Source organism: Aquarana catesbeiana, linkage group LG12 (assembly GCF_042186555.1).
Source record: "Aquarana catesbeiana isolate 2022-GZ linkage group LG12, ASM4218655v1, whole genome shotgun sequence".
In the NCBI taxonomy this organism is placed as follows: Eukaryota; Metazoa; Chordata; class Amphibia; order Anura; family Ranidae; genus Aquarana; species Aquarana catesbeiana.
In genome coordinates, this window is record NC_133335.1 from 69,561,694 (window position 1) to 69,580,528 (window position 18,835).

Consider the following 18,835-nt stretch of genomic DNA (forward strand, 5'->3'; position numbering starts at 1 on the left):
TTCTTGAGGGTAGGGACTGATGTGAATGTACAATGTATATGTAAAGCGCTGCGTAAATTGACGGCGCTATATAAGTACCATAAATAAATAAAAAAATAAAATAAATAAAAATGATCCTCCATATAATCTCCTAAAATAAAATATTCCAAAAACCAAAATATACACCAATAATATCTAACCTTATTTAGATAAGTGCAATGTGCTTATTGTCCGTGCAGACTGGAGTGGACTTCGTATAAAAAAATATTTATGTACAAAAAAAAAAAAAACTTGTGTAAACAAAAATCAGTTCAAAACAGTTTGTTTCTTCCAAAGTGACTTGTGCCTGGATCAGCAAAAAAAAAACAAAACAAAAAACAAAAAACAAAACAAAAAAAAAAAAAACAAAAAAAACAAAACAAAAACAGTTATGGTGAAAGTTGAGTGAATTCCACACGTGCTCCCCTCCTTCCTGTATATATTTCTTTCACTAACTCCACCTAGTGGAGTCTTTAGGGGTAGCAGCCATACCCGCTTTTTAACCACAGCGCGGAAATTAACAATTTACTTTAATACACTCTTAGCGTGTACAGATAGGAGGAATTCTAATTGATGGGTTCTGATTAGTCAGTGCCAACCTAGCCCATTCTCTCAGCGCTGAAGAGGAGAGAAAGTCACAGGGATTTCAAACACCTAGACTGGTAAAAGCGGGACTCCGGTATAGCAGGATCAGAAAGAGCCCAGCAGAAATAGCAGTCTACATGTTCTTCTACTGACAGGAATACTTTAATTATCCCATGCCCTTTTATTTCATTTAGCCCCATTTTCCTGGTTCAAGGAGCCTTCAACCCCAACAGACCTTCAGAAAAACAAAAACCCATGAACATTGCTCTTCTGATGAAAATCGTCACTATTTAATGCGGTAACTTAGCAGACAGTACAAAAAACGCACACCACAAAAAATTTGGTTACAAACAGCCTTTAATGAGTTACTAAAGAGCCGAACAAAACTTGATGCATGTCATCACCTTACAGTCTTGATCAGTAACAAAAAAAAAAAATCAGATGTACAAGATCTTAAGTGGAACTTTATGACTCCGGGTCATTGTATATTACACTTCTTTACAGTTGAAGTGCGAGTATTAAAACTATTGGCAGAAAATGCAAAACCGATCAGGCCAAAATGTTTTTGTAACCTATTGTAGAACAACAGTGGTTCTCGGCTCTAATTCTGCAGTACCCCCAACTGGTCATGTTTGGAGAATTTCCCACAGTGAGCACGGCTGTGGAAATCACCAGTTCAGCCATCTATACAGTTGAAGCACTTGTGCGAGAGTAACGAAACCCTGAAAACATGATTTTGAGGGTACAGAGGTTAAGAACAAACAAAAAACAAAAAAATACTGGTTTTGACCACAGCTGGGTAACCCATGGCCCTCCATTCCTTGGGACACTACCACTGCCAACACCCAGGCAAGGTGTGCACAGACAGTTGGAAGTTCCTAGAGAGGGGCTGCTGGTTATCCAAGGGTGGTGTATAAAGTAAAACATTGTAGAATGACATCAGTGTGGACAATCTCAAAGACTGAGGACAAGGAAAATAAATCTATAATGATAGGCACAGTAGAGGAGTGCCAGTTAGGAAGAGTTCATAAATACATCATAATAGAAGATGCAGTCCGTTACTTCAAAACCTGCTGGAGAAACCTTCCAGTTCTCTGCTGCACGGATGTATGCTTATGACTGTTTATAAAATGGCCAACGTGGAGGGGAAAGGACGAGGGGGTGTACCAGGAAGGGCTTGAAACCAAAACCGGAAAAAAAATAAACCCTAATATAAACAGAACAAAGTGAGGGTGGGTAAAGTCAAGGTCACGGGAAGCCATCGTCATCATCTTCGGCCATTTCTTTAGCAAATTCTAAATCCTGCTGTTCCCGCTCACGCCGCTCCTAAGGAATAAGAAACAATTGGATGAATTAGTACAAAATGCACAGCATCAGGAGTGAACAGTAAGTAAAAGCTGGCCATAGGTTCTCCAATAAGAATATAACATAACTGAATCAATAAAGGCCTCAGGAGCTTCATTTATTTATAGTAAAAAGGAATTTGTTTTTGGAACTGTAATTCTACAGCTGTCCAGTTAAATAGGCATAAATAGAGAATTTCACACCATAAGCAGCCTTTCAGGAGTACAATTACATCTAGTAAAGGCTCATTAAAAAGTTAGTGTCATACTGCACAAAAAAGGTATTAATCTTAACCACTTGGGCATACCCAATGCGAAGAGCCATCTTTGCCCACACGAAATGGAGAGGTGTTTTCTGTGCATCCACGTGTAGGAAGTCCCATTCACACATATTAGGATGCAGCAGCTGCACAGATACAGCTGGTCTCAATCTGACAGCTGCTTTGGTCTGAATGCACACTGTCTGTGTTTGGGGACATGCACCAGTATTGCTGTCAAATTGGGACCACTGGCTGTATCTGTGCAGCCGCTGTGTCCAACACCTGTGCAACCCGTGCGGGCGAAGACGGCCTTTTGCATGGGTGGATGGATAGGTACGCCTGTGTGCATAACGCTTCAAAGTCTTTAAAAACTCAGTTTAAACCTAAAATTCTGCTTTGAGAAGTAGAAAGCATTTAATCATCAATCAGTAAAGTGTTTTCCACTAAGTCCCTGGCGTTAATGTTTATACCTGATGCTTCTGCTAGTTTAAGTCCAACCCGTCTTCCTGTTGCACGCTGACAATGCTGTATGCACAAGTTTCAGTTTCTCACAGCTTTGTCACCCTTGTCTTAGGACTGCAATGGCAGCATCATCTTTCAGCCTCTTACAGAGCTGTTACCTTGGGAAGAAGAGGCTGAGCACTCCTACATGGGTGTGTCTTGCCCGGTCCCGCTGACCCTTCCCTCCTTAGAGATTGACATGTGCACCTAGCTCATGTAGCCTGGCCCTAAGGGATTACAACTGTGGAAGAGAGGAAGGGCTAAGCTCTCACTCCAACCACAGTCCCTGCCCAGGAGACCCAATGAAGATAGCAGGTGGTCAGGTGATCAAATATAAAAGTATTTTGAAAATTTCATTTGATTGTCATTAACAAGCTACTTTTTTTTTTAGTCTAATTTTTTTATTGTAATGGTAAATGTGTAGGTGATGATTGTTTTTATATGTAAAATGTGTGTAATAGTAATGTAATTTCATTGTGAATTTGCTTTTACAATGACAATAAATCTTCTAATCTTACCACTATATAAAACAGTTGTCTCTGCAATGGATTTTTTTTTTTTTTTTTTTTGCTAGTGAGTTTACCTCTGCTTAAACTAAAAACTTGGTGGAGCTGTTCTATTGGTTCTTACCTCTGCCGACTCCAAATCTTTGTTGTATGACTTGGGAGGGAATCGCATAGCCTACAAAAATAGAAAGGAAAAAAAAAAAAAAAAAAAAAATAGTGTTTTACAAATAAAATACGTCCCATTTATGAGTTTTATTCCTTTTGTATGCATCACACAAACTTGTAAATCATAAAAGCTCTCCAGGCTAGTGCAGACTTTAATGCACTAGCCTGGAGAGAATGGGTATCGCCATTTCTGAATATTTTTTTAAAATTAGACAGTATCTTTATTGTAACAAAAAATAACAATTTACAAACAGAATATGGCCTCACTCATTCAGGTCCGCCTGTCAGTTTTTTAGGCGGACCTGAACAGACCCTCCATAGACCTCTATGGAGCATCGGATGTCAGCCGTGACATGTCCGCTGGCATCTGACCCGCTCCAATCCGAAAAAGTGTAACGGAGGAAAAACCTACTTTTCCATCCGTTTTCGGATCGGATCGGGTGACGGCGGACTCTACGGTCCGTCATCCTCCGATCCCCCGTAGGGGAGAGCGGCGCTCTGACAGGTCCGCCGCTGCACAGTGTGCAGGGACGGACCTGTCATCTTCCTGCTCTACATGCTGAGACACACATTTACACATAACAGAAAAGATAATAATAATCATAGTACATTGCGGACATATGTTTCCACATCATTCAGTCTCCATTAGATAAAAGAAATGATGGTGGAGGGCAATCTTCAGGTACGACTAGAAAGGTTCGTATATATGAGTTTCTTACATGGTAAGCTATTATTCACTTCTGCTACCCAGGTACTAAACTCAGGTAAATTAGTTCTCATCTATTGTCTTGCCAAGACTCTTCGTGCAGAAAAAAGCATTTAATTTAGAAAGATTTTAGTGAACTTATACATATCTGGCTTTGGGTATATCCCCAGTAGGCAAAATTTGGGGTGCAGTGTAAGAGGAGTGCCCATTGTATCGTGGGCCATTTCTCAATATTAAATGGTCTCCTTACCTTTACGGACATATTGTGAATGTCTAAACAGAAGGAAATGCGTTGGTGGAAAGCCAGCTGGGGCTCCCGTGTGGAGTAAATGTCAGTCATCTCCTTAGATTGGACATAACCCTTTTCATGGTTAATACTGGCTTCAATGACTCCATCACGGATTGCCTAGGTAAAACAAAGTCAGGGATGAGAACGATAATACAACGTGCAAGAAGGTTGCACTGCTTTGTCTGTCTTAGGAGGCCGCCAATACCAATACCTATCTCTGCACAGATAAAATTGAAAAAGGGAAGATAGAATAAATCCAATAGGTGGTTATAAGTTTTATGAACATGTTTATTTACTAAATCAATGGCAATGTACTAAGTATAGTAACCCACAGCAACAATTCAGAAATCATCTTTTTTGGTCTTGAATTTTATATTCTTTGCCACTTATGGACCAGGCCTTTTCTGGCACTTTTTGTTTAAAAATCAGTACTCTTTGCTAGAATATTTACTTGGAACCCCCAAACATTATATATATTATTTTTTAGCAGGCACCCTATGTCACACAGTATTTGCACATCAGTTTTTCAAATGCAATTTTGTTTGAAAAAATACACTTTAATGAATTTCAATGCAAAAAAAAAATAAACCACAATATTTAACTCAATTTCTGGTAAAGTAAAAAAGATTAGGTTACGCCAAGTAAATAAGATATGTAACATGTCACGGTTTAAAAATGCGCAAGCTCGTGGAATGGTGACAAACTATCATACTTAAAAATCTCCATAGGCAACGCTTTAAAACGTTTTACAGGTTACCCATTTAGAGTTACAGAGGAGGTCTAGGACTAGACTCATTGCTCTCGCTTTAATGTTCATGGTGATACCTCACATGTATGGTGTGAACACCATTTACATATGCGTGCTTGACTTACACGTGTCCGCTTCTGCGCGTGAACACAGAGGGATGGCACTTTACATTTTCTAATTTATTTAATTTTTACGCCTGTCCCTTTAATTGTTTTATCACTTTTATTCTTAAATAAGTAAACATCCCTTGAAATAAAAATAAGGGATGACAGGTCTACTTTATGGATAGATCTGGGGGTCTATAAGACCCCAAATCTCTCCTCTACCTTTGAAAGCAAAAGATCATAAAGTAAATTAAAAAACAAAAAAAAAGATCCTTTGTTTAAAAAAAAAGCGGTTTACTTCTGCCCTAGACCAGATGTGTCATCATGACGACATTACTCCGGCCCTCCTAGATCATAGAGGTGGTGATCAGAGATGATCTTGGTCTCTCCTCACCTCTGTGACCAACCGTGTGAACTGTCGGATCATTTCCCTGGCTCGCCGGTAAGAAGCATTCTTCCCCATTAGCAACTGTGCACTGTAGTTATATTGTCCCAGTAAACAGCTCTATTCCCGACATCTTATAGATATTGGGAATAGGTCGTGAGTGCACACTGCAGATGAACCACAGGAAGAGTACGCTAATAGAAACTTACAAACCATTTACCAATACAGCCCTACCAGTTAGCAGTTATTCTTTTTTGAGTTTCAGTTTGAAAGACACACTCCAGCTAAAATGTTTTATTTTGTTTGGATAGAGCTGAGAACAGAAAGTTTCTGTCAAGTTTTATTGTCAATATATCCTATTGGGCAGATTTCTGCTTTGTTCCTGTCAGGATAGGAAGCATGAGAAATCTCTCCGGTCTGGACACAGATGAAATAGAACCACATTTAATGGAAGGAAGAGTTATAGTAATATGTCCTGCCCTCATCTTTTGTACAGGTGTCACATGATCAAGAAATTAGGAAAAAAATACCACCCCCCCCCCCCCCCCCCCAAAAAAAAAAAAAAAAAAAAAAAAAAAAAAAGGAAGAAGAAGGGGACAGATGCTTTCCAGAACTAAAAAATAAAAATCTATCTTGAGTTGGGGTTTGAAATTAAAAATCGCTCTCCAAATAGAGTTTCATCAGCACTTCCATACATCTTTGTTCTATATATCAGGCTCTCGCCATGTCTCCTCTCAGGTGTTGTTTACCTTAGCAACTATGAATTCAGCATCCTCAGGACTGTCAAGCTGGAGCTTCTGGGCAATGTCAGGCAGAGAGATCCTGGAATATGATAGGCTGATCATACGCACACCTACAGAATAAGGTGAAACATTAGTGTGAGTGTGTAATATCGAAGAAAGTTAAAAAAAAAATGGCCAAAGCATAAAACTCAGCAATAAATAAGTTCTCTCTGATGTTTAAACTTATTAAATGAAGTGCCACAACAAAAAGGGTGCCTGAAATGGTTCTCCACTGCAGTTTTGTTTATATCAGAGACAGTACTGGGTGAAGAGTGCAGTCAGCTTATACCAGGGCTTATTTATTTAAAAAAACAAAAAAAAAAAAAACCTGCTTAACATAATTGGAAGAAGGACAAGTCAGCTGTTTATAGAAACCAATAATTTTTTCAGATTTTATTCTCATATGCCACAGTAGGGTTGATTTACTAAAACTGGAGAGTGCAAAATCTGGTGCAGAAACCAATCAGCTTCCAGGTTTTGTTGTCGAAGCTTAATTGAACAAGCTGAAGTTAGAAGCTGATTGGCTACCATCCACAGCTGCCCCAGATTTTGCACTCGCCAGTTTTAGTAAATCAACCCCACTGGTCTGACAGTTCACAAAAGGCAACAATTCACTTATAGTCCTCATTTTTATTACCATAATTTTCAATAGAGTACTACCTAACAGTGTTTTTTTTTTTTTTTTTAATTCTTCTTCAATAAAATAAAAACTGATGTGTATTCAGATAACATACTAGAAGATATTACAAGGGGCATGCAAGATTTTTATATTTTAGCCAATAGTTTGCAAAGCAAAAAAAATGCTCAGGGTTTCGAAGAATGTATCGATCATTTAAAAAATGATCACACTGCCATAAATACTTAGCAGTCAGTGTCATCAATGCCTTTACATATTTTCTCCTATGTGGCCTAGAAACCACCAACTCTGAGACTTGCTGACTTGGAACCCAAGTAAAGCCGGCCATATACGGATTGAAGTTCAGCAGGAACTGCCCAAATTTTGATCCACGTATGGGCAGGCTGGTTGTATTGAAGTTGATCCAGGAAGGCTGTGGACTTTACCCTTCCTTTATTACTTGGTATGACAAAGATACTCCACAGTAGGTTTTTTAATTCTTCTTTCCCTAATTTATATTTGCATAAAAGAAACCCTGTCGCCAGACTGTTCCTTTAAACAATTCTCTCATAATATTAGATGTGCATCAACGTATTTTAGGTGTGTTATTTTTATGTAAAAGCCTCAAGACTGCTGCTGGGCACCGCCATCTCAGATGTGACTTTAGCACCCCCAGCAGACACAGAACAGTCACTCAATTAACATTCTGTAGTATTCCCCTTTGCTCCTCTCCCAGTTGTAACTTAAAGGGTTATGTAACAAAGTGAAGGGAGAGTTGAGGAGCTGGACCAGCACAGAGTAATTAACCCCCAACAGAGAAGAGGGCTGTCATGTGCAACGAAGGAGGGGGCTGCGTCGTAGTTGACTTTTCCTGAAGTAGTCAAATTTGAAAGCAAGATCAGAGGCACATTGCAAGGCAATACTTTTTTTTCTGTGTTTTTACTTGCAAGGGGGTGACATGGTCTCTTTAAATGCCGTGAAGTGAGAAACTACATCAGATAAACAACAAAGAAGCATGGGGGGGGGGGGGATTATGCCTAAATTGCAGCATTATTATAAGTTCATGAATAAATCACCCCTTCTATATTGAGTCTTCTGACTGAACAGCAGAACTTTATGTTACTGACTCAGCAGGCCCCAGCAGGGTCTATTCACTGAAGGAGGTAATTTACCTACCTGTCTTGATGACATTATGCCTCAGTCGGATGATAAGTGTGTACGTTCCATCTGTCTGGAACTTCTCACAAAACTGCTCAAGCACCTGATTAAACTTGGACAGATTGCCTGTACGGACAGCTGTAAAAGAAAAGCATGTAAAGAGTCTTGTACTGATTTCCTACATATTGTATGTACAAGCAGACGTCAAAAGGTTTGAGTCCATCACCATAAATTATTCCATTAATTATAATAAGTGAACAAGTCTGTACTCAAATTACTGCTGCTGCTTTTGGATCACACTGTGTGCATCATACAATAAAGTATTAATAAAAATATGAATAAAACGAGAACGGATTTTAAAAAAGGTGCCAGCACAAGTTATTATAAAAATATCCAAACTATTATAAAAACATTTAAAAATGATAGAAATTTCATATATAAAACAATCACAGAACATCCATGCGGCTACAGTAAAGATACAGTAACTTTAGCTCAACATGTTTCACCAGACTATGGCTTCTTCAGGAGACTTTACAACTACTGCATACATAATCACTGTGTTGTAATACAATACTTGTGGTAAACACAGTGCAATAAATCATACACCAGAAGAGTGTTTTGGGGAGATATAAGTGAGCCACAGGGGAGAATACAAACCAGCAAATTACCTGCTACTATTGTGGAAGAAAGGAGTCCAAAAAGGATAGAAGCCACCAGATTCTCTAGAACCCATATCTAAATCTGTTTGCGGGACAGTTCAATATCTGACCCTGGAGTAGCTGCAAAAGGGGCAACAAGCCCACATATTGGCAAGATGTCTCTGATGTCAGAGCTAAACTCCAAATCTCTCCTGGGGCACGCCACAGCTTGTCAGTTTATCTCAGACATATTGTGCCAATATACGAGCTTGTTGTCCCTTTGTAGCTACTCCAGGGTCAATTTTGAACTGCCCTGCAAACAGATTTAGATTTGGGTCCTAGAGGATAGTGGTGTCTATCCTTTTGCTTACCTGCCACAATAGTGGCAGGTAACTCACTGGTTCGTATGTGGTTCCCCTGTGGCTCAATATCTCCCAAAAACATCCTGCTGGTGTGTGGAGTTTACCCCAATTGTGTTACAACACAGTGATTATGTATGCAGTAGTTGTAAAGTCTCCTAAGGAAGCCATAGTCTGGCAAAACATGTAGAGCTGAAGTTACTGCATCTTTACTGTAGCCGCATGGATGTTCTATGATGGGGTTTTTTATATGACATTTCTTTAATTTAAATGTTTAATAAAATTTGGGAATTTTTATACCAACTTGTGTTGGCTCCTTTAAAATCCCATTCTCTCACTCTATAAACCTTTTGAGGTCATTATTAAGGGATGTGGTGCCTGTGACTCTCAGACACCCCACAATCTCCTAGTATTAATAAAAATGTTATTGTAAATCTATCATGTTTATCTTATGAAAAACATTTTTTACAGACTACACCTGTGTAAAAATGTATGTAGTTTTCACATTTGTCCTAGGGTACACCACAACAATGAATCAAATGCCAATAAACATGGAAATTGACATTGCAAATGCCATAAAAAGACAAAAGAAAATCCTAAAAACACAAATCTGTAGAACAATAAAGTGTTTGGGTTTTGCAGTGACCCCAGAAAGACTAATGCTTGCCATTAGCAGCAGCAGAAGAGTAACACTTGTAGGTTTAATAAGTATGCAATTAAGTAAAACTATAGATGTCGGAATCTTGTCTTTATTTTTTTTCACAGCTAAAGGTTTAGTTCATGTTTTTAGAAAAAAATGAAAAAATGAAGTTACACTACACAGCCTCCCCACCCCCCAGTCCCCTGCTGCACTTATTTCTGTGGGTTATTAGCGGTCAGTGCCCATGTAGCGTTTCTCAGGATATGAAATCCCCACGCTTCTTACACTTCTTTCCGTAGGGCTTCTTGGACGAATCGGAGCGATTCAGATTGGTCAGTGATGGCACATGACCGCTTTGGCCAATCAAAATGTCTCTGAACTGTCCCGGAAGCCCAACCGAAAGAGGGGGAAAAGAGCAGAGGAAATCAAAGCCCGAGACTGCTGCACTGACCGCTAATCCCCCATGAAGATGAAGTGCAACTGGAAACTTGATGAGGGGGGTTAATGGTTTTAGTTCATCTTTTCAGGTTTCCTGAAAAGGTAAACTTACATTTCAAAGTCATTTTAAAGAAGCATGGAAGGCTCACCTTGGGTAAGGAGGAAATAAGGCATAAGAGACCTCTTTAACGAATGCTGTCTGAATTGGAGACGATCTGGGATTTCACCTAGTAGAAGTTCTACCACAATCAAAAGCTTGTGGACCTGAGGAGATTAAAAAGGAAGGAAATTAGTGCAGAATCACAAAAGGAGGATTGAAAAACTGCCTAGGAATGTGTAAAGCCACACATTTCCTTTAATTTAATAAAGTAGAGAGGACTCTTCTCTTGAAAAGTGTATGTTTTAGTTCATAAGGAAAATCTGTATTTTTACTAGTATTTCATTTGCTGAAACACCTGAACAGCCTCTACTTCTTTAGTAGGTAAACCCGTCTGTCCCAAAGTATCTACTTACATTGCATTTATAAAAAGCTGTTAAATATGCATAGCTAAGGCATTTTAACCCCTTCCCGACCAGCCGCTGCAGTTATACTGCGGCAGGTTGGCTCCCCTGGGCAAACCGTCGTAGCTATACGTCGGCTCGCCTTTTGACTACTAGGGGGCGCGAGGATGGAGCCGATGCGACAGCTGGGAACCCGTGATCGCTCCACACAGACAGAATAGACATCTGTCAATGTAAACAGCCAGATCTCCATGCTGTCAGGGGTGAGGAGAGCGATCTGTTGTTCATACCAAGTTTGAACAATGATCGCTCTCCTCACCCAGGCAGTCGTGCCCCCCCCCCCGTTAGAATCACTCCCCCTACTGTTAACCCCTTCCCTGCCAGTGATTGTTATAGCACTGATCGCTGTATAAATTCCAATGGTCCCAAAAATGTGTCAAAAGTGTCCGATCTGTCCGCCATGTTGCAGTCCCAATAAAAAAAATTTAATAAAATCGCTGATCACCCCCATTACTAGTAAAAAAAATAATAAAAATGACAGAAATCCTGCCCCTGTTTTTTAGACGCTATAACTTTTGCGCAAACCAATCAATATACGCTTATTGCGACCCAAAATATGTAGAATACATATTGGCCTAAACTGGAGGAAAAAAATTAGCTTTTTTAAAAACAAATTGGGGATATTTATTATAGCAAAACGTACAAAATATTATGTTTTAAAATTCTCGCTCTTTTTTTTGTTTATACCGCAAAAAATAAAAACCACAGAGATGATCAAATACCACCAAAAGAAAGCTCTATTAGTGGGAAAAAAAGGACGTAAATTTTGTTTGGGTACAACGTCACACAACCACGCAATTGTCAGTTAAAGCAACGCAGTGCCGAATTGCAAAAAATGGCCTGATCATCAAGAAGCCAAATTTTGCGGGGCAGAAATTGTTAAGCAAGTGTTACAGAGAATTTACCTCCCCTCTTTATGTGCTACATAACCTCTAATGAAAGATAAAAAAATCATCTTACCGTCTGTTTGAAGCCCACCGCTGTGTGCTGGGGGGCTTTCCTCAAAGCATTAGTCAAAGTCCTTCTGGCTTCAGTATATTCCAACTGAATGGCCTTAATCCGACCTAGAAGACAGCATGAGTGCAATCTCTTGAAATGGAAACCTTAAAGTCTAAAACAATAATTTACATGTCTATAGACCCCTCAACAGAATCCAAATATCCAGAAACTCCCACACTTAGAGAACATTTCTGAAATCATTGCTTTACGAACATATTCTTTGCCACCATCTATAGCTGAAGAAGGTAGCAATTAAAGGGGATGTTCTCAATTCTCTCAAAATCTTGATAGTTCATAGCTTTTCAGGCTCAGTATATTCAAAGTAAGTTAGTTAGTCACCAAACCCTGTCCCAACTAGAAACTACAAACTAGAAACAAAGCATTACTAGACCTACTGATTACCAACAATACAGACCTGATCACAGATGTGGAAATACGGGGCAATTTAGGAAACAGCGATCACAGGTCAATTTGTTTTAGTATAAATCGCACAATTAGGATACATAAGGGGAATACAAAGACACTGAATTTCAAAAGAGCCAACTTCCCTAAACTACCATCCTTGTTAGAAGATAATAATTGGGATAAAATCTTAGGAACAAAGAACATGAAGGAAAAATGGGTATGCTTTAAGAGCATATTAAATAAGGGCATTAGCCAGTGCATCCCAATGGGAAATAAATTTAAAAGAGCTAATAACAGTCCTGGGTGGCTTAACTCCAACATAAAAATGTATATAAAAGCAAAGGAGAAAGGCAGACCAGTTAGCCTAACATCAATTGTATGCAAGCTCTTGGAGGGGATGATAAGGGACTATATACAAGATTTTAGTAATGAAAACGGTATCATTAGCAGTAATCAGCATGGATTCATAAAGAATCGTTCTTGCCAAACCAACCTATTAACCTTCTATGAGGGGGTGAGTTGCCATCTAGATAAAGGAAGGCCCGTAGACGTGGTGTATCTGGATTTTGCAAAAGCATTTGATACAGTTCCCCATAAACGTTTACTGTACAAAGTAGGGTCCGTTGGCATGGACCATATGGCGAGTACATGGGTAGTGATAAATGGGGAGTACTCGGAATGGTCCGGGGTGGAAAGTGGGGTCACCCAGGGTTCTGTCCTGGGACCAATTCTATTTAATTTATTCATAAACGACCTGGAGGATGGGATAAACAGCTCAATAATACAAAAAAAGGTCACTGCCCCCACCTATAACTGGTCTTCACAGCAAGGAGCACTGGAAGGGCAAATGCATGTAAAATAAAACCAAAGAATTTCCAAGCTCAACTTACCAACCAGCCTGCGAACAACCTTGCTGTGAAGACCAGTTGTAGGTGGGGGCAGTGACCTTTTTTTGTATTGTTGACATATTGGTCAGGCAACATACTGGCACCTTTGCTGCCATTGTGCAATGTGCTAGGTGTTCAGTGTGCTCTTGTGCCTTTAAGGAGGGTTGGGCTCCCTCCAGTCATCTGCCCTTCATCTAAATTAAAATACATGTGCTCCCACTGTGGAGACTCTTTAAAGTTAGAGTCTGTAGGACACAGGATGCCTTGCCGTGGCCTGCAGCTTATGCATGTACTTGCAAATGTGTGCAACTAAACCCCTGTTTTTAACGCAAACTGTTAGGAAGGTTAATTCGGTTGGTCGCAGGCTGGTTGGTAAATTGAGCTTGGAAATTCTTTGGTTTTATTTTATAAACAGCTCAATCTCTGTATTTGCAGACGATACTAAGCTAAGCAGGGCAATAACTTCTCTGCAGAATGTGGAAACCTTGCAAGAAGATCTGAACAAATGAATGGGGTGGGCAACTATATAGCAAATGAGGTTTTATGTGGAAAAATGTAAAATAATGCATTTGGGTTGCAAAAATTTGAATGCAATCTACTCACTAGGGGGAGAATCTTTGGGGGGAATCCAGGATGGAAAAGGACCTGGGGGTCCTAGTAGATGACAGGCTCAGCAATGGCATGTAATGCCAAGCTGCTGCAAGCAAAGCCAACAGAATATTGGCATGCATTAAAAAGGGGATTAACTCCAGAGATAAAATAATTCTCCAGCTCAAGACTCTGGTCCGGCCGCACCTAGAGTATGCTGTCCAGTTCTGGGCACCGGTCCTCAGGAAAGATGTGCTTGAACTGGAGAGAGTCCAGAGAAGTGTAACAAAACTAATAAAAAGGGTATGGAGTTATGTGGATAGATTATGAGCACTGAACTTGTTCTCTCTGGAGAAGAGACGCTTGAGAGGGGATACGATTTCAATGTACATATACCGTACTGGTGACCCCACAATAAGGATAAAACTTTTCCGTGAAAGGGAATTTAATAAGACATTCACTAAAACTAGAAGAAAAGCGGTTTAACCTTAAACTGCGTAGAGGGTTCTTTACTGTAAGAGCGGTTAGGATGTGGAATTCCCTTCCACAGGCGGTGGTCTCAGCAGGGAGCAACAATAATTTCAAAAAAGTATTAGATAACCACCTGAACTACCACAACATACAGGGATATACAATGTAATACTGACATAAAATCACACACATAGGTTGGACTTGATGGACTCGTGTCTTTTTTCAACCCAGCCTACTATGCAACAAAGTGTGTTGTTACACTTCATAATTATGGCCATTCAGTAACATGTCTGCCACAAAAACAAATAATTTATGATGGTCTGGTGTGAAAAACTTTATGTGAGATCAGTAATAAATTAACTGGAGTGACTGTAGATAGCTGTAGGAAATGTCATGCTGCTGGGCATGAAGGAAGACAAAGGAGTTATGTCAGGTATGAAAGCTACAGATAAGAACCAATTCTAGCTCACGTGTATGTTATTTCTCCTCTACATATGATGAAGATCGAAGACAATCATCGTTCAGCACAATCCGTAGTAAGATGAAATTCTGGATAAAAGTGTGTCCAGAAAATAAGCCAAAAGGGATGAACCACAGCTGCATCATCTTTTCTTCCCTTTTCAAAAGTCATCATGGAAAACATTGCTCACCTGTGTAGTACAAATAGCGAGCCCACTCGTTGTTGTTCGCCAGCTCAGGAAATACTGACTTGGACACCAGTTTTTCAGCCTGATCATACAGGTTGTAATGTAAGTAGTTTCTAAGAAGCAGGTTGAGCAGTGTAGCCTGTCCATCAGCATCATGCCTGAGTGTGGCTGTGCGCAGTCTTGCATGCAGGAAGCTGTAAGAGTATATATTGTTTAGCGGGCCACCAATCAAAAGCAGAATGCAAAATAAAAAATACTTGTACATCTTATCAAATTATACAATCTTCTGTTGAAGGCTGATTTTGGCTGATTTTTGTCAGTCCGTCTGCCGTGGCTTGCTTCCGAAACGCGTTCCTATTGGCTCTCATGGCAGATGGACTGACAGCTCCTGTCTACACACCTGCTGGAAAAACACACTTTGGACGGACATCCGAACACCAGACAAGACCAACACGGCCACACAGGGCAGCTCAACGCCAGTTCCCTCCAGACAGAGCCCAGGCTGATCTCGCTCCCTCTATACGGATAGAGACCATAGCTCCCGGTTCATACTTGGACTTCCTATCCACTGTGAACTTTCATCCCCCACCACACCTGCTTGTGAGTGCCATTGCTGTTAATATAGATTTTTATATTTTAATAAATTGTGCTACACGATGCCTGCTTGGCTCTTTTTTTTCCCCTTCCCGCTTTAAGTTTGCCCAAAGTTCAACTTTAAGACCAAAATTATAGGTCTAAGGGTAGGAAAGCTCAACTGTTAAAAAATAGCTGAGAAATTACAGAAAATATCAATACTAAAAAAAAAAACAAAACACTGCGTGTGTGTGTGTGCGCGCGCGCGCACACACACGCGCACACACACACACACACAGTGGGGACGGAAAGTATTCAGACCCCCTTACATTTTTCACTCTTTCTTATATTGCAGCCATTTGCTAAAATCATTTAAGATCATCTTTTTTTCCTCATTAATGTACACACAGCACCCCATATTGACAGAAAAACACAGAATTGTTGACATTTTTGAAGATTTATTAAAAAAGAAAAACTGAAATATCACATGGTCCTAAGTATTCAGACCCTTTGCTCAGTATTTAGTAGAAGCACCCCTTTGATCTAATACAGACATGAGTCTTTTTGGGAAAGATGCAACAAGTTTTTCACACCTGGATTTGGGGATCCTCTGCCATTCCTCCTTGCAGATCCTCTCCAGTTCTGTCAGGTTGAATGGTAAATGTTGGTGGACAGCCATTTTTAGGTCTCTCCAGAGATGCTCAATTGGGTTTAAGTCATGGCTCTGATGCTGCCACCACCATGCTTCACTGTTGGGACTGTATTGGACAAGTGATGAGCAGTGCCTGTTTTTTTCCACACATAACGCTTAGAATTAAGGCCAAAAAGTTCTATCTTGGTCTCATCAGACCAGAGAATCTTATTTCTCACCATCTTGGAGTCCTTCAGGTGTTTTTTAGCAAACTCCATGCGGGCTTTCATGTGTCCTGCACTGTGGAGAGGCTTCCGTCGGGCTACTCTGCCATAAAGGCTTGACTGGTGAAGGGCTGCAGTGATGGTTGACTTTCTAAAACTTTCTCCCATCTCCCGACTGCATCTCTGGAGCTCAGCCACAGTGATCTTTGGGTTCTTCTTTACCTCTCTCACCAAGGCTCTTCTCCCCCGATAGCCAAGTTTGGCTGGACGGCCAGCTCTAGGAAGGGTTCTGGTCATCCCAAACGTCTTCCATTTAAGGATTATGGAGGCCACTGTGCTCTTAGGACCTTAAGTGCAGCAGAAATTTTTTTGTAACCTTGGCCAGATCTGTGCCTTGCCACAATTCTGTCTCTGAGCTCTTCAGGCAGTTCCTTTGACCTCATGATTCTCATTTGCTCTGAAATGCACTGTGAGCTGTAAGGTCTTATATAGACAGGTGTGTGGCTTTCCTAATCAAGTCCAATCAGTATAATCAAACACAGCTGGACTCAAATAAAGGGGTAGAACCATCTCAAGGATGATCAGAAGAAATGGACAGCACCTGAGTTGAATATATGAGTGTCACAGCAAAGGGTCTGAATACTTAGGACCATGTGGTATTTCAGTTTTTCTTTTTTAATTAATCTGCAAAAATGTCAACAATTATGTGTTTTTCTGTCAATATGGGGTGCTGTGTGTACATTAATGAGGAAAAAAATTAACTTAAATGATTTTAGCAAATGGCTGCTATATAACAAAGAGTGAAAAATTTAAGAGGGTCTGAATACTTTCATATTTATCTCTATCTCTCTTCTTCTTGAATACCAGATTTTTACTTTGAAAATTTAACTTGTTCGGTATGTGCTAGCTAGAGGTAACAATCCAACTCAGAGACTCCAGGTAAAAGCATTGTATAGTCAAATGTACACATTTGCAACTAAAAAGGCATACAACTTTCACCCCACACCGATTTTGTGCAGTAGACTTCTTCACTCTACAAGCCCCAACTGTGATCAGTAACTTGGACTCCTGCAAGTTCTCATGCAGGCCAGGGTGTCTCTATAGTTGATTACTCTGTCAAAACAGATACTAGTCGGCTGAATTATTCATCTTTCCTCTCTATGAGAATTCTTTGGTGAGAATTCCCAACAGCACTGTGATCTCTGTTGCACTGAAATAGTCATATTAAAAGGAGTCACCGTTTCACAGCTGAGCTTTCCAATGATTTGTTCCATATCAAACAGGGAAGTATGCCACCATCATTTAGATGGCCACAGCGATTGGGCAAGACTGTCAGTTCTGGTGGGGACAGCCTATCCCTGGTGTAATAAAGCCTGTCAGCAACTTCCCAACTGCAATACCTGCTTCAAAGACAAAGTCTTTTAGGTAAACTGACCAGCCTTTCTGATTTAGCATAGCAGCAAAGTTTTCTAGATAGCATTAATTCATCAATGAATGATTTTACATTTTTGTCCAATGTAGCTTTCTAAGCCTTGACTTGCTGCTCACCTTCTGACAACATCTAGCTTATTGAGGAACTCATAGATGCGAGAGTGGTAGTAATAACATTTTGCTACTATGAGATCCAGAGCTCTCCGATTCTGAGTGCTGATTTTCTGCATCAAGTCATCTGACACCTTCTGCGCCTGTGGGGAATGAGAATAAAATAATTTATAAATGCTAGCGATCACAGAATCCAGAAACACAATGTAACTGAACATAAACAAATCTGAAAGCAAACCCATTTAGGGCAAAGCAATTGGTTTACTTTAACCACTTAAGGACCGAGCCTCTGAGATTTGGTGTTTACAAGTTAAAAACTGTTTTCTTTGCTCGAAAATTACTTAGAAAAAAAAAAAATATATATATATATATATATATATATATATATTTGGGGGTTCTAACACACTAGAAGATAAAATGGTGGTCGTTGCAATACTTTCTGTCACACGTATTTGTGAAGAGGTCTTACAAGCGCACTTTTTTTGGAAAAAAATACACTTTTTTGAATTAAAAATTAAAGACAACAGTAAAGTTATCCAAATTTATTTTGATATTGTGAAACATAATGTTACCCTGAGTAAATTAATATCCAACATGTCACGCTTCAAAATTGCACCCGCTTGTGGAATGGCAACAAACTTTTACCCTTAAAAATCTCCATAGGACATTAATTTTAAATTTTTTATTTTTTTTTTAAAAGAACAAATTGTGTCACTTTTATTCCTATTACAAGGAATGTAAACATCTCTTGTAATAGCAAAAAAAGCATGACAGGACCTCTTAAATATTAGATCTGGAGTCAAAAAGACCTCAGATCTCATATTTACACTAAAATGCAATAAAAAAAAATTAAATGCCATTTGAAACAAATAAAAATGTCCCTTTAAGAGCTATGGGCGGAAGTAACGTTTTGACGTCACAACCACCCTGCAATGATATGGAGACGGGTGGGGGCCATCTTCCCCTCACTCCTCTCTATACCAAGCCAGGGAGCAGACTCGATCGCCTCTGCCATTACCGACGGCTCCGGTAAGCAACGGAGGCCCTCTCTCGCCGCCAAGTGATC

General features: G+C 39.8%; 1 protein-coding gene across 1 annotated transcript in view; it reads right to left on the bottom strand.

Annotated features, from left to right (window-relative positions):
• Window positions 1-942: 942 nt before the first annotated feature.
• Window positions 943-18,835, bottom strand: part of PSMD3 (proteasome 26S subunit, non-ATPase 3) — a 28,535-nt gene continuing 10,642 nt past the window's right edge. The window contains exons 4-12 of the mRNA XM_073608013.1: window positions 17,776-17,912; window positions 14,803-14,993; window positions 11,763-11,866; window positions 10,391-10,505; window positions 8,185-8,304; window positions 6,360-6,463; window positions 4,335-4,490; window positions 3,338-3,388; window positions 943-1,929 (exon numbers count right to left, since the gene is read on the bottom strand). Coding sequence (XP_073464114.1) covers window positions 1,852-1,929; window positions 3,338-3,388; window positions 4,335-4,490; window positions 6,360-6,463; window positions 8,185-8,304; window positions 10,391-10,505; window positions 11,763-11,866; window positions 14,803-14,993; window positions 17,776-17,912 — 1,056 coding nt within the window. The 3' untranslated portion in view covers window positions 943-1,851. The remainder of the gene's footprint in view (window positions 1,930-3,337; window positions 3,389-4,334; window positions 4,491-6,359; window positions 6,464-8,184; window positions 8,305-10,390; window positions 10,506-11,762; window positions 11,867-14,802; window positions 14,994-17,775; window positions 17,913-18,835) is intronic.